Below are 16,654 nucleotides of genomic sequence, written 5' to 3'. Positions count from 1 at the left end.
AGGGTGAACGATAAGACACCGGGAGAGGTTTTCCACTTAATGTCGGAAATCCGCAATGGTGGTGGTGGTAGTGGCAGTAGTTGTGGTGGTGGTGTAAGTGACTTGTCATTTCGACTGTCGCTAAGAGGCAAACATGCGCACTCGCTTACTTACCTGTCTGTCTGTGTATCTGTCTGTGTCTGCCTGTCTGTCTGTGTGTCTGTCTGTACCTTAGATAGATAGATAGACAGATTTATGGAGAGATAGATAGATAGATGGATAGGTACAGTACATAAAAAGATTGATTGATACATACATACATATAATAACAATAATGGAAGCCCCTCGAAATCTAGGATGGCTGGCCCAAGGGCCTCCTAGGCGTGAATTTGTTAAGGTGTAGAATTTGTCGCCAACACAACAACCCCAAGTTAACGAGCTGCATGACCCAGTGTCACGGAATAGTACGAGAAGACCGGACAGCTCGCCAACTGCACTGGCTAGCCATTACCCCGGAATACGAGATCCGCAAATCGATTAACATCCAGGTTCTTAATTACTGCTGGGTAGACAAAGGCAAATGCTGTAAAGAAACTTGCCCATAGTTTCACCCTGCCCGGGGATCTAACTCGGGTCCGCTCGCTTGCGAGGCGAGGATGCTGACCATTTCACCACAGGTCGCCATACATACATACATAAGAAGCAAGTGCGAGTATGGACAAAGCAGGTACTGTATACAATTTACATACATTTATTCATGATCTTTGTGCCTGTTTGTGTATTACAGTATAAGGTCCATTGTTTTACGCTTCCTCCCTCAATGTTTCGTTTAAGAACATAAGAACATAAGAATGGAGGAAACTGCAGCGGGCCTATTGGCCCATACTAAGTCCCGTTTACACCCAACCCCTATTGCTCATATGAGCAATTAAAAAAATCTACGCAGTTACTATTTATGCATTCAACAGGTGTCCGGCTCTCTGTGATACCCGAGTCGAATTCTTTTTCCATTTTTTCCTAATCTTACATGTCATTTTATTTTAATTTATTTATTAATGTTTGTTTTTACATTTTACATAAATGAATAATAATAATATATTTCCTTTGCTATAAATTCAATTGTTCTTTTTTTTTAAGGTTATCGTGAAGGTGTGTGGAGATTACATCGTATTTGCCACAGTACTGACGATCCGTAGATGAAAAGATTTCTCCTGCAACTCGCTCACGCCTCGGGCAAATCCGTGATGGTCTTCGGCAAAATCCATATCCCCAACCCGGCATTTCCACCGTCCTTGGGATTATACTCGTCCTGCATTAACAACTAGAAACACTGCGTTAGAGAGGAGGAAGAGGATTACTGGTGAATCTCCACAAGGCCGTACATAATATCAGTTTATATCCCCTTAACCATGTATCGTGATATCTGAGAAGCAGAGGGACTCGTTCAAGCGTCGCCATCATGCCGCCTCGTAACTGCAGTATTTATAGTGTTGGACCTACGCGGTTTGTGAACTAAAGCGTAATTGGCTCAATCAAGTCATTGTTTTACGTCATACGCTATCGTCAGTAAGCGAATCACAAGGCTTTATACTCTCATATTCTTAATCTAACGTCTAAAATCATCACTTTTATTCAAGAATTCATTTAATACAATTAGATCAAACTCAATTAATAACAATCCTCTTGAAAATAATAATACACTCAAAATAAGGAAGCAATTACCATCTCAGCGCCATCTAGTCTCCCAAACATCCAATACTTTTAGTACACACTGCACACGTGACTAACACAAATATCATGTTTCACGATATTTCCACATCTTATATTATCACCGAGATGAGAAATGGGGGGAAAATACAGTTGCCAATGTTATCTAGTAAATCCTCTGACCACATTGTATATAGAAGTACTATACCTCGTTACTTAAGGTCGTATTAAAAAAAAAACAATTATTGGTAACACTGGCATTTATCGTAAAACCAAGATAACATTTGTCAGATCCAATAAACATTTAAAGAAAAGCTGAAGTGATAGGAGAAGGATGAGGATGCCTGGTTCGGGTATTGTGTATCAGAGAACAGGTTACATCACAATGGTAAATAAAAGATAATGACATTCTTCTCTGTCGTGTCCTTGTTAAAAAAGTTGCTATTCTACAGGTTCCAAAATTTCGACCTAACTCTTTAATAAATAGAAATATTATATAAATTCTTGAAATATTTATGTAATGCTATAGGAAGGATATATATAGTATTTATTAGTTCGTATAAATACTAGTTTAGATATAAGAGAGTAATTGTGTGTTTACGCCACGGTGAAAAATCCTAGTCACTCCTTTCATTCACGATTCTTTTGTTGATAAATTACTCTCCATATTAGTTCTCTTACATATATATTACATCTCATGAATACCAAAGGACAAGTCACTGTCTAGTTAAAGGCTCTGTGTGTGTAACAGTGCTGGTCATGGTATGCTCATAAATGTGTCGCTAATATTGTTGTTGTTGACCAGCTCCGGACTTTCCCAGACCCAACTCATTAATACAAATGATTTTTTTTATCGATTTTAAACATGTAATATGAAATAACTAAAGGATTACCTATGTAGATTATTCACCCCATCCTAGATTAACTTTAAGATTAACCACGCTAACCTAACCTAATCTAACTTTATGTTAATCTAACCTAACCTGACGCTAACCTAACCTAACGCTAACCTAACCTTACGCTAACCTAACCTTACGCTAACCTAACCTTACGCTAACCTAACCTTACGCTAACCTAACCTTACGCTAACCTAACCTTACGCTAACCTAACATATTCTAGTCGTAACTTAACCTAACATAATTCCCCCATATAGTGTTAGGATAGTTAACCTTTAGGTGAAATAAGTTTAGGTTATTTAACCTTAGGTTAGGTTAGAAACCTTAAAGAAGTTATGGTCTGGATGACTCGACAAAGTGCCTCACACACACACAAGCAGCCCTGAGGCATTATTTCTCAAGGGTGCTTCCAAACTATCATCACCACAATTACCTGTAGCCAACACATCCGTCCTCACATTCACCACTACACATCCTTCCTCACATCCACCGCTACACATCCTTCCTCACATCCACCACAACACATCCTTCCTCACATTCACCACAACACATCCTTCCTCACATCCACCACTACACATCCTTCCTCACATCCACCGTTACACATCCTTCCTCACATCCACCACAACACATCCTTCCTCACATCCACCACAACACATCCTTCCTCACATTCACCACTACACATCCTTCCTCGCATCCACCACTACACATTCTTCCTCGCATCCACCACAACACATCCTTCCTCACATCCACCACTACACATCCACCACTACACATCCTTCCTCACATCCACCACTACACATCCTTCCTCGCATCCACCACTACACATTCTTCCTCTCATCCACCACAACACATCCTTCCTCACATCCACCACTACACATCCTTCCTCACATCCACCGCTACACATCCTTCCTCACATCCTCCATTACACATCCTTCCTCGCATCCACCACTACACATTCCCTCTCACATCTACCACTACACATTCCCTCTCACATCCACCACTACACATTCTCCCTCACTTTATTCCCCGCACATTCAGTCTTCATTTTACAACTCATAAAGGCATTTGGTATAATAAAACTTAACCAACTCCACGTAAACGAGGGAAAATAAAATGTAAAAAACAAATATTTTCTTCCCATCGTTATATTAGACAAAAATATGAAATACAATGTAAATAGAATAAATAATAAGAAGAGGAAGACATATGTAGCAGCAAAGAAAATGATATACGACAGTTAAATGCATAGTTTCCATCGAACATAAGCAACACCGAAACTACATACAAAAATATGTACTAAGCTTTATCGTCACGCCACGATGTGAAGTTGCAAAACATTTGTCAAGTTTTACGCAGTTTTGTTTACCTCAATATTTGTATATCATAATTTAGACAAATACAAATTTACCCTTTTAAAATAAATACAACAACGCGTCATAAGGGTTTGTAGTTTTGCTAAAAGACAAAAATATCCATGCAAACACTACTCGGGTCTTCCTAACACGTCTTTGTCATTATTTTCTATTCTTTTGGATATAAATGAAAGGAGACATTACCCTTACGGGTGAGAATAATATTTAGAAATAATAAATTTGAAAAAAGAGTAGGGGACGAATTAGCTGTCTTTATCAGAGGTTAATATAAAAATAACATTGCTTAAATAGTCACAGTACAGTATTGCCAATTAAGCGCGACCCTTCATGCAGAAGAGAGCGAATTTAAGCAATACACAAATTTATATTCCAAGAGACAACTACAATGACACAAATAATAAAAAATTATTAGGTTAGGTATCAAAAAACATCAATCAAACGTTTTTAAATGTAGCAGATACGTGATTTTTTAAATAATAATAATAATAATAATAATAATAATAATAATAATAATAATAATAATAATAATAATAATATTCTTACCTTAATAACTCTACGGTGTTGTATCTCCCTCCTTCTTTGCTTCAACCATTAAGTTCTTGAGGCAAATATGCCATGTAGGTCCAAACACTAGTTAATAATCACGAAAATAAGTTCTTCTTGTGTTTCGTGTAGGTAAAAAATATATTTACATCACTATATTAAGAATCTAATATTTTAATGATGGTTATTCACTCACACAAAGCCATCACTCACTTGACACTGTCTGTCGCTATTACATGGGTCAACAACCTATCATCTACAACAGCCGATTGTGTTCTTCTTAATAGTAAAAGTCACATTTTAAACACACATACAGTACTGCTAGTATATATTGTAAATTAACAAAATATAGACGAGATATATTATTAAGGTTTATAGAGATGCTAATTATCTTGCTTATTATTTCTACCTCTTGGAAAACCCACGATATAACACAGAATTTAACATGCTGAGGGTAGGTTAAGTTAACATAAGTTAGAGGATGTTAACACAGAAGTGAGTTAGTGTTAGTGGATGTTAATTTTGAGACACTGAACTATAAGTCTCCACAGTACACTCCTAGGCTCCATAGTACAGTGTACACCCAAACTAACAAGCATCGTACACTTACTCTGTATAGCGCTCAAAATTCTCCAGGTCGACTGATTCTTCCTCTTCCAGGGCGCCATACCTACTGAGACCGTTTACTGCTGCACCAAGAGAGCTGTTTTCCCGTCCTATCATGTTCACCTGAAAGAATGAACAGGATTGAACGTTCTCGCTTAGTTAGGATATGTGGTTCATGCTTTGCTTTGAAGCAATGTCCACTCTCTGTGATCACAACACGGAAACTCAGAAATTAAATAATATTCTTTTGAGTGAAATTCCCCACTTATTCTGACTATACAGTATGTTAATAAAGGTGACTATCCATTAATCATTTAAATTTATGATAAAGCACAGGTATTCAAAAGTGAACTAAATTTATCTAAGTAGAATTTAAGTGGCGTATTCTATTGGAAGGGAGCTATTTTTACGGATGAACTTTACGGCAATATAAACCATGAATTTAATTAAAACTTTGTCTCTAAATGGCTTTTATTGTTCAATTATATACCTGCACTGTCTAGGTACATGGTATACCTGCACTGTCTATATTCCTAATGTACAGACCTACACATTGTCTCAACCTCCCACTGACTACCATCAACAAGGTGTAAACTCAATTGCATTACAATTCATATTTTGAAAATATTTGTGTTCTTATTTTACAGAACAAAAACATTTATTCTAACTAAGGTAAAAAAAAATAACTTGTTTAGCCTTCAGTCCTACCACAGAAATATCTGAATTTAATCAAGTATATTAATTTCAGCTAAAAAATAAACATAATATTACATAGATGTGATATGGCTATACTTAAGTTTTTAAAGTGGCAAGTAGAGTTGATATGTGATCTTATATCCCGTAAAGATTAATTTAAAAAGGACCAATCCCTCCTCTTATTTTGGTGTGGATATAGTTAGAGGTGTTAGTGAAGTATTGAAACACATATTGTATATTATATTATGAAGTGTATCCAATCTCTTGTGGGTGATAGTTATGGACCACTAAACTAGAAACAAGTTATAATCTTTTCTGTAGTTTTGTATAATTATATCCAGTTTATAGGTCTGCAACAGGAACTTAAATAAAAGATCTCACACTACATCAATCACAAACTCATTAACACAGGTGATATACGTGCACAATTTTACCTGGTGGGTTTAGGTTAGTATATCTGTTTATTTCGTAATATTCTTCAAAATCAGATTACAGCGCAGGTCTGGTTATTGAAAGGTTCGTCGATAAATATTGTAAGTTTACGTGAGGTAAGGCCAAGCAACAGGCAAGACACGCACACAACCTACTGGCTCTCTCACCAAGAAACTACTGCCGCTGACACCTGTGTACAAGTTACAGGTGTTCTGCTGGCAACACACATCTGTTGAACATAGTTGTATACTGTACACTACATCATCACTCTCTTCATCATTTATTCTGTTAATATAATGAAACAAAATAAACCTAGCCACAATTTTCATCAGAATAAATGTAGCAAAATAGATGAAGAATATTTGGGATAACTGTTTAAATGATGTCTTTTGGCAGAATAAAGATATGTTTTTCAAACCATTGTGTCGAAAGAATGAATACTAAGGTGAATGACTCCAACACAAGGGATGATGACTCACCACACATTGTCTACCACAGATTGGCCTTTGTAACAGTAAAGTAAATGAACTTAGAAGTAAGATGAGGATGTCTAATGTTCCGATGATCCGATAAAAACTTACATTTGGTTACCATTGTATATTTTCATAAAGTAACTCTTGGATATAAGTTCGTATACCTAGACTATCCATATACAGTGTTTATATACCTACATTGTTTATTTATACTATCAATACACATTATACTCTTACTTTGCTTTTACTTTTATCTTCGCTTGGGCGGTCGGTCACTTCTGTTACGCACTGTTGGCAAGTACAAGCCCCTGCATAATGCATACTGCATACTGCATTATATTGAGTTATGGTATGCACATAATGTAGCTAATTTGTCCTTTCCCTCCTAATTTACTAAGCTCAGAATTATAGGCAGCTTATATAATTAAATTATCTGTATATACAGTATATGAGACATTTAGTATGGCTTAAGACATTCCTCAAAACTAAAAGACACTAGAATTTATCGGAATTATGTATTACTAATCATATAACACGTATTTTTAAAACACATTATCAATTATTAATTCTGTTCTTTTGGCTAGAATTTTTGTGCTAACTGAAGGCTATTTTTTCTGCGGTTGGCGTCATCACGACGAACGTTCTGGCCAAGGAATATTACTCTCTAAGGAACGTGTTTGGCCCCGACACTACAGCTATATACTGGACAAGCCAAAAAATCATAGAAAATAGTCCTTGATGGCCTCGAGAAAATGTTTTTACCGGTAACTCTAGCATTTTCTGGTGATTTTTACCTACGATACCAATGGCATTCATTTAATTATGTTTTTATTCATCATTTCACTACTTATCATCATATTAGCCGTTCGGGTACTTTGTCTTTTCTTTGTTAGTTTTGTTATGAACAATATTGTCCAGTGTCAGTAACAGGAGAAATCTGTAGAGCCCTGAAGAAACTTGTGATCATGTAAGGGATCACCTGAAGAATCGTCGCCCCAGAGTCCGGCAGGGCGACAATTCTTCAGGTGGGATATCCTGGGGCGACGATTCTTCAGGTTGTACTGCGCACATCATTGTCATTCCTAAAAACGCCATTTAATTCATATTACGCTATATAACATTCAAATCCACCGCGCTTGTAGAACCTCAGAAAACGGGAAACATTGATAAAGGATAACTCACCTACTCAATGTTACTAGACCATGTGTTGTATTGTACCCAGGTACAGTTATATCATATTAAGTGTATGTATTCATAGCATTAAGGAGAACTCAGGGTATCCATAAGATGAATGTTAAAGTCCAGTTGAGCCGGACTAGTGTACTGTAGGACTAAGTGTGGATCAGGGTTTGAAGGTCATACTATTTACGTCTGTGAGCGTGTAGCGAACATAACTTCCACCGATATCATATGAAAATACATGAGAACAATGATCTGGAAAAAGGATAAATGTATCAGAACTATGTGAGGTGATCCAGAAACTATACTTGAAAGGAAATATCTTGTATGCGTCGGTATGAACTTAATACACCTCGTATCCTCACGTGACATATACCCACGACAGGTACAGTGATCAGAGAATCTTATGTCTGTGTTCAAATAGTGCAATGTGTTGTGTTATACTGCTGTTGTGTGTTGTGTTGTGTTGTGTTATACTGCTGTTGTGCGTGTGTTGTGTTGTGTTATACTGCTGTTGTGCGTGTGTTGTGTTGTGTTATACTGCTGTTGTGCGTGTGTTGTGTTGTGTTATACTGCTGTTGTGTGTGTGTTATGTTGTGTTGTGTTTTACTGCTGGTAAGGTTATGTATGGTATGTGTTGAGTTTTATGTGTTGCACCAAGATGTATTTTAATATGAAGAACTTATTATTGTAAAGAAAATCTTGAGGTAAGTTGTAATAGAAGTTTCTTTCACTGAAAATTATCCCCACAGCTTGTCACCTTAACCAAACGTGTCTATATATGTCCATCCATCCATCCATCCATCCATCCATCCACCCACCCATCCATCCATCCATCCATCCATCCATCCATCCATCCATCCATCCATCCATCCACCCATCCATCCATCCATCCACCCATCCATCCATCCATCCGTCCATCCATCCATCCATCCATCCATCCACCCATCCATCCATCCATCCATCCACCCATCCACCCATCCATCCGTCCATCCATCCATCCATTCATCCATTTCTGCCTTGATAAAGTGGATGGTCTCCTTACAGATTAACATTTGGATGTCCTCCTCAACACCACTATGTCTCCTTCGGCCAAGCGTCGACGGCAGGAAGCTCCTTCGGTCCCTGTCACAACTGGCATTAATTATCACCAGACAGACAAAAGTCAAGAGTTATTCCAAGGTATTTCACCGAGGTCACAGTTGAGACGGGTTCATAGTACAGTACAATGATTTCATTTACCTTTTTGAGCAATCTTTTTTATCCAAATAATATTGCTCCTGTCTTTCCAAGATGTAGGCTATAATTTGTTGTCTATGAGCCACTGTTTGCATGACTCCAGTTAAGATGATAACTCGTTAGCTATATCATTTGGATCTTTACCCGACACAAAAAGAGCAAAGGTCCCAGGATATTCCCTTGTGGGACTCTGCAGGCTATTGGCATGACTGCTGACTCAGTGTTATTTACAACACCAATATGCTTCCTGGAGCTAAGATATGATTTAAACCAGTCAATAGACCCAATGCCTAGAGCCTGCAGTCATCAAGAATGTCAGTAAAAGTAGTTTTGAAATTCGCTGAGGCCTTGTTAACATCCATGCAAATTTTCACTTGCAACCAAACAATATTTTGTAGCCTATTTTGGAACTCTTCTTTATTGGCCGTATTTTTAAAAATTTGTGCTGTTCTGTCTTAACCGTGATACTTATCCTGCCTCCAGTAGGTGATAGAGTGGTCACTAAGGCCAACAGGCATGACCCTCACCTGTCTTGGCTATGATCTAGTGTGGTGGCAGAGGACGTTGTTATCTGGGTTGATATATTTATTAGTTGTTTAAAGCTGTTTATATCTAAGATTTGTTTACATATACAGGGTGAGCATAAAGTCTTTCCCTGATCACTAACATTTATTACACAAAACATATGCTAGGTACAAACATACAGTTTTTTGCAGCTTAAAATATGCATGAAAAAAAATCTGAATTCATCTACACAATGTTACAACATTCATGTTTCTATCTAGAATGGTCTTCGAGATATGATTTTTCATAATCAGGGAAAGACTTTATGCTCACCCAGTATATTCTACTAATTGTTTTCTTCTTGCTTAAAACAAATATTAAGGTCACCCTGTACTATTGTTTCACAGTTGGTTCTAATATTTGATAAAATCTTGGCGGAATGATCCACAAACTGACTTAATATAGGGTGGGCAGTAGAGAGTGCCTACGAACCACAGACTCTCCTGATGGTCATCATGCAAACCAGATCTAAGGTTGTAGGCCAACACAGTTCAAGATTGAAGAAGCCGCAGGTCCAGAAAACTGTGAGGGCCAACTTTTTCGGAGTGTGAGTTGTGAACTCTTGGAACAATCTACCAGAAAGTGTTGTGTCGGCACCGAGTGTGAGTTCTTTCAAGACCAGACTTGACCAACACTGGAGCAGGTTCAGGTACATTCAGGAGCCGGTGCATGCCCAGTACCTGTCAACAGTGCGTGACAGAGACGTGGCTGATGGCCCAAGTGGCTAACGAACCGATCAGTGGTGAAGATGATAAAAGGACAAACACGATGCTCATGTTGTTTGTCTAAATGTTGTGTCTGTCTAAACGTTGCATATTGTATCCCTCTGTTTATTTCCTCATTTTACTTTTTTTTTTACTGGCAGATTGTTCCAAGAGTTCACAACCCTCACTCCGAAAAAGTTACCCCTCAGTTTTCTGGGCCTGTGGCTTCTTTATACTTGAGCTGTGACCCCTTGTGGGGCGAGCGTTCGCCAGCTCCAAGTAAGGACACTCGACTGAGTAATGCCCCTTGAGATGCTTATACACCTCAGTTAGGTCGCCCCTTGCTCGTCTGTAGTATAAGCTAGGCAAGTTCAGGCGCTCCAATCTCTCTGGGTAGCTGAGGTGCCGAAGTGCAAGCACCAGTCTGGTGGCCCTCCTTTGAACATGTTCAACCAACTGACAGTCCCTAGTATATCTCGGGGACCAGACGGGGTGACAGCTCTCCAGATGGGGAAGCACTTCACTCTTGAAGATCGTTACGAGGGACGGACCGTCTAGATATCTGAACGACCTTCTTATAAGACCTAATAATTTATTTGCCTGGTTTACCTTCTTCTCGCAATGGCCTGAGAACTTCAGCTCATTGTCAACATATGCACCTAGGTTCTTCTCACATTCAGTCTCAAATAGTGCAGTTTCTTCTTCCCGTTGGGACATATGATACGCCTCCTTACCGTTGGTACGTCCCAGGTGCATCCTCCTACACTTTGTGACATTGAATCTTGTGACTGTCAGCACCTAACCACGATTCTGAGATGACGGGACTGCCTTTGCACCAGGGTTGGTGACGGTGGACTGCGCGAGGCAGTACAGTTTATATATATATATATATATATATATATATATATATATATATATATATATATATATATATATATATATATATATATATATATATATATATATATATATATATATATATATATCTACATTGTCTACACACATTCTGAATCAATATAAACTTGTATGACTTTACAATTTCACTGCATAAAACCAAACAAAACTGAACATGCTTGTATGGTGGAAGTGCGTGGCAGAGCAGGTTAAAAATTCTTAAAAGCAGGAAAGAAAATGATAGATAAGAATGAAACTAGATAATATTTCTTATAAGAGGTCAGAATACCTGGCACGTCACCTGTTGTCGTCATTAAGAATCCCTGTCATTCTTGATGGTTTAATTGTACAGTTATTAGAGGCACACGGAACCAAAGTAGGACAAGCAGCATAAGTAAAAAATAAAGAGAGATAAATGCAGTTAATGTTAGCAAACATTTAAATTACCATAACATTGGAACCAGTGAAGCTATTGAAGTGATTAAGTGGCAGACTGTAGCATTGTTAGTGCAGATTTAACTGATACTTGTGAATGACATCGTACGTTTTGTTTTCTGGCATACCGGTGCTTGCCCTACTGTGCTCCTGTGTAGTACTGTATTGTGTAAGTGACATCTTAATATATATACTGTATCGACAGACAGGTCATCGGGGGAAAATAACAGCTCTTCAGTGAGAAGCAACAGATCTTCAGAGAGAAGCAACAAATATCCACTGAGAAGCAACATATCTCCAGGGAGAAGCAACATATCTCCAATGAGAAACAACGGATTTCCAATGAGAAGCAACATATCTCCAGGGAGAAGCAACATATCTCTAATGAGAAGCAACGGATTTCCAATGAGAAGCAACATATCTCCAGGGAGAAGCAACATATCTCCAATGAGAAGCAACATATCTCCAGGGAGAAGCAACATATCTCCAGGGAGAAGCAACATATCTCCAGGGAGAAGCAACAAATAACAGGTCCTCATGACAAATAACACCTTTTCATGTAAAAACAGTCAGTCATAGGGGAGGGAGAAACACCTGGCCAGTGTTATGAAACAAGGAGCAGGGAAGGGTGACACAGAAAGCCTCGGAATATACTGATGATGATAGTTAAGAAATAATAAACATACAATATGAATCGTGTAAGACAATTACTCTTGAGTGTACAGTACTCTATAGTTGTCTCAGGTGTAAAACTAATTTCTCTGATATAGAAAAAAAAGATAATTTTCGTTTGGAAAGTTTTAAGTAGCATATGTAGAACAATTTCTTTTCCTTTTTTAGCCAATGGTGAGTTACGTTGTGCACTAACATAAGCTACTTTACTCCCCTCTAATCTACTCTTCTCTACTCTACTCTACTCCACTACACTACACTCTATACTATACTCCATCACCTTTATTAAAATTTACTCACTGTCAAATGTAAAATGTCTTCAAGAGCAGTGTCCTCTATACCTGTCGATATGTCCCTTACACCTGTCAATATATCCCTTACACCTGTCAATATGTCCCTTACACCTGTCAATATGTCCCTTACACCTGTCAATATGTCCCTTACACCTGTCAATGTCCCTTAAATCTGTCAATATGTCCGTTACACCTGTCAATATATCCCTTACACCTGTCAATATGTCCCTTACACCTGTCGATATGTCCCTTTCACCTGTCGCTATGTCCCTTACACCTGTCAATGTCCCTTACACCTGTCAATATGTCCCTTACACCTGTCAATATCATGTACTTTTCTCTTTGTAAAACAACTTATGACACATCTTCTTACAGGTAAACAAAATGTGCCTCTCACCCTACCAACACTTGTCAACACACGCTCCCACTTTCTCGCGACTGACCCCTAAATAACATCAATAAATTCTCACTCCCTCTTACAGTATTGCCTAGAGTCTTATTTCTTCTCTTTAATTCTCTCGGTATTTGTATCAGCTCTTAGTATAATAAATCTTCGATGAACGTTTTGGTATATTTAAATTTATTTATTTGATTTTTTTACTTATTATTCATCTTATTTCCTTATTTTCTATACAGTGCAATTAGTCTTTTTTTTAATTCATTTGGTATATTTTTCCGTTGCCATATATTATTATACTCTGGTCATATTGACAAAATACAAAGGTATACTGTACTATGGTTGGTATGAAAGCCGGTAATGAAGATTATTTTAATGTTAATACAGTACTGTAAGTTTGATTAAATACGGTACATGTTTATGTAATAAGGTATAATGCACTCAATTATTTTTTGTATCGAATTGATCCACAGGTGTTTTGGTTAATTAAAGGGTATTTTTTTTTTACTGAATTATCTTATTTTCTTATATATGAGAGGAATATGGTGCGGTGTTATCATAAGTACTATTTAAATTATGTACCTTTGTTAATAAACATAGATTTTTATTTTGGTTCTGATTTTGAGATTATGACCTGTTCTTCTCAATGTTGTGTCCTGGGTTCATTCCCCGGCCTAAGACAGATGTGAGAAGGGTGTTATACAGTGTGATGCCACTCACCAAACATGGCAGGTTTTGTTCGGCTACTATAGTTTCTTCCTGTACTAACACTGGACAGTGAAGGTCATAATAAAGTACAGATCAACTGGTAAGATAAATAGTGAAATAATATAAATTCTTATCTTTTCTAAAACTCTTTTTAAGACCAATTAACTGTATATTTTTGGTATATCTTTTGTTGAGTACAGTATACACCCACCAAAAAGAGTCCTGTCAGTCCTCTTGCCCATCCTTGAGACATGATCATGAGCCTTGTTACGCCGTCTCTTAATTTATTAAATATCCAGGTTCTAGGCGTAACCAAACAAAAAGTGAAGTAAATTAAAAGAGAATAAAAATAAATAAAGTAAACCTTTAAGAATTTAATTGATTAAATATTAACACAATAAAGAGCCTCGTAGGCTGTCACAACAAATGGATTCACCATCGAAACTTTTAAGACACAAATGATACTAAACATCGAAACATCAAAAGAATAAAAATAAAGCATTGGATTACGTTAACACTGCATAAACATATAAAAACTATCACTGAAATTAACTAACGTGAAACAACACTGAATTACTTGAATGTAACTAAGCAAATACTGATGGACATAAATAGAGACATAAATAGGTACTCACATAGATATACCACATTGGTGGCGACAGGAACAACACAAATAAATTAAGTTTAAGTAACAAGTGACGAGTGTCACTCAAAGGATGTGAACTGTATGACAAGAGGACTGAACTAACTCAAGTCAGTTGGTGGGTCCTATATATAAGGTCGGCTCCCGCCACGCGACCCGCCGGTGGGTCGTTTAACGATGCAGATGGTCGTTAGAGAACAAAGAATGCTTGTTACAATACAAAATAAAGAAATAAGATGGGCTTGAACAAATAATGACAGTTAAAACCTTAACAGCACAGGGTAAGGTGACTAGAATATATAATAGTAAATTTAACACATCATTACAGGAATAATATGGAACATGGGAGCAGGTTATGTATAAAAAAATAGAAAAAATTCGACACGGTCGTAACAGCCTGTAAATCTGAGACATTACACGGTGCACTATCCACGAACCCAACACTTGTGTTATGTGATGGAGTCTCAGGGTCCATGAATGGGATGGGGGGCTTGACGGGGCTTTTTTTGGTGGGTGAACATTATTTTTTGTTGTATCTAACTTATTCAGGTGTGTTGGAGAGAACACGTAGTTAAGGATACCTAACTTAACCCGTGTCGCACTTCACCAGGTAAATACGTTACTGTAATAATAATAGTTACCGAACATCACAGGTTTATGTCGGTACAGGGTTGATTTTGCTAGATAGATTTAGACTGGTATTTATTCAATAAAATCATCATGAAATTTATAATTGGTTCAGCATGTACTTGGTATATAGACAGTGCAGGCATAGTGTACATAGACCATATACAGGTATACAATTTTCTATGTACACTCACTCCAAAAAATATCTAGACGATTTTGTGGGAAACAATATGACACAACGGACGAAAGATTTTCTCAACCCTACCGAGACAACAGGTTTTTTAAGTTTAATAAATTTATTGACAAAGCTTGTAGTACAGTTTGCCTATTGTTAGTAATTCAATCAGGTCTTGACACTGAGGGTGGTATTACTTCTCACTGCCATATTCATTGACAGTATATATAGATCAGATTCATGTGGGTAATGTCACTGTTCACTGCCATGCAAGACAGAGGTTCACAACAGGAGTCATTATGTTAGCTTTGAAATTCATCACCCCCTCCATAAAGATACTTTCTGGAGAGAGTGCTCGTAGGTAGCTGGGGATACAAACAATAGTAAACTGTCATAATTTCTTTACAACAAGTCAATGAGAACAACAATAAAGTGTCAGCCACGTGGTAGATGGAAGAGTATGGGGAGAAATAAGATCTGTGGTTATCCTGGGAAATATTTATTCATTAACTTTATGAATTTATCAAATAAATTTTTTTTCACACAACTGTTACAAACATAATATATAGTATATCCCTTCATTATGGGACGCCACTTTTAGTAGTTTATTTGGTAAATGCTGGACGATTTTATTCAGGACAAAGGGACCCCATACACAAGGGATTAGTAAACAATCTCCCCGAAGAAGAGGTTGGTAGCTAGATGAAGTATATGCTGAGGTTCATCAAGGAAGTGTTAAAGAGAATGATGAATGTCAATGTTAGGTTAGGAGAAGGTTAGGTTAGGATAGGAAAATAATGACATTTAACGCCAAAATAGAAGACTCGTGATGTATTTTCTCTCAACAAAGAAGAATATTATGTTTCATTTTACATTTCAACCTTGCTTATAAAGATGAAACAGTCCGGGGAAAAATCTCATAAGGGTTTTGAAATATTGATATAAATATTTTGGGAGTTAGAGGAACACGGTTGAGGCTACAGAAACAAACGTCTGGGCAACCTCGTTAGTAAGTTTATTTATTTAATTTTATTTTTTATTTATTTTTTCACGTGGCCTCCAGCCTCCCCCAATAGCCACACCTTCGCCACCATTTTATTACCTTAATATTAAGTATCCTAATACATAAGTAGCTATTCTAGCTGTGTTGAGTTAGTTGAGCCGCAGGTCTATGTGGCATTCAGTGACTGTAGCCTCATAGTCAATATCTGCAGCTGTTGTCGGCTTTGGGGCAGAAGCTCTCGTTCCCCTGAGGCAGAGTAAAGCCGACCGAAGTAGAGAGAAAGACAGTTGACATCTCATCCAGGCTGTAACATAACTTCTGGGCTGCTGCTTCTGTTCGGAGATCACCTCCGCGAGTCTGGCGTAGAAACATCTTGCACTTGGGCCCATCCCACCGGAGGTTGTGAACACTAGAG

General features: G+C 37.6%; 1 protein-coding gene across 1 annotated transcript in view; it reads right to left on the bottom strand.

Annotated features, from left to right (window-relative positions):
* LOC121873007 (neprilysin-2-like) overlaps positions 1-6,384 on the bottom strand; it is an 81,946-nt gene extending 75,562 nt beyond the window's left edge. The window contains exons 1-2 of the mRNA XM_042376246.1: positions 6,236-6,384; positions 5,110-5,228 (exon numbers count right to left, since the gene is read on the bottom strand). Of these exons, the coding sequence (XP_042232180.1) occupies positions 5,110-5,222 (113 nt within the window). The 5' untranslated portion in view covers positions 5,223-5,228; positions 6,236-6,384. The remainder of the gene's footprint in view (positions 1-5,109; positions 5,229-6,235) is intronic.
* Between the last annotated feature and the right edge of the window lie 10,270 nt (positions 6,385-16,654).

The sequence above is a fragment of the Homarus americanus genome, unplaced genomic scaffold, assembly GCF_018991925.1.
Source record: "Homarus americanus isolate GMGI-L3 unplaced genomic scaffold, GMGI_Hamer_2.0 scaffold11022, whole genome shotgun sequence".
Classification (NCBI taxonomy): Eukaryota; Metazoa; Arthropoda; class Malacostraca; order Decapoda; family Nephropidae; genus Homarus; species Homarus americanus.
The sequence above is the reverse complement of the archived record's forward strand: the minus strand, read 5'-3'. Positions and strand labels throughout refer to the sequence as shown.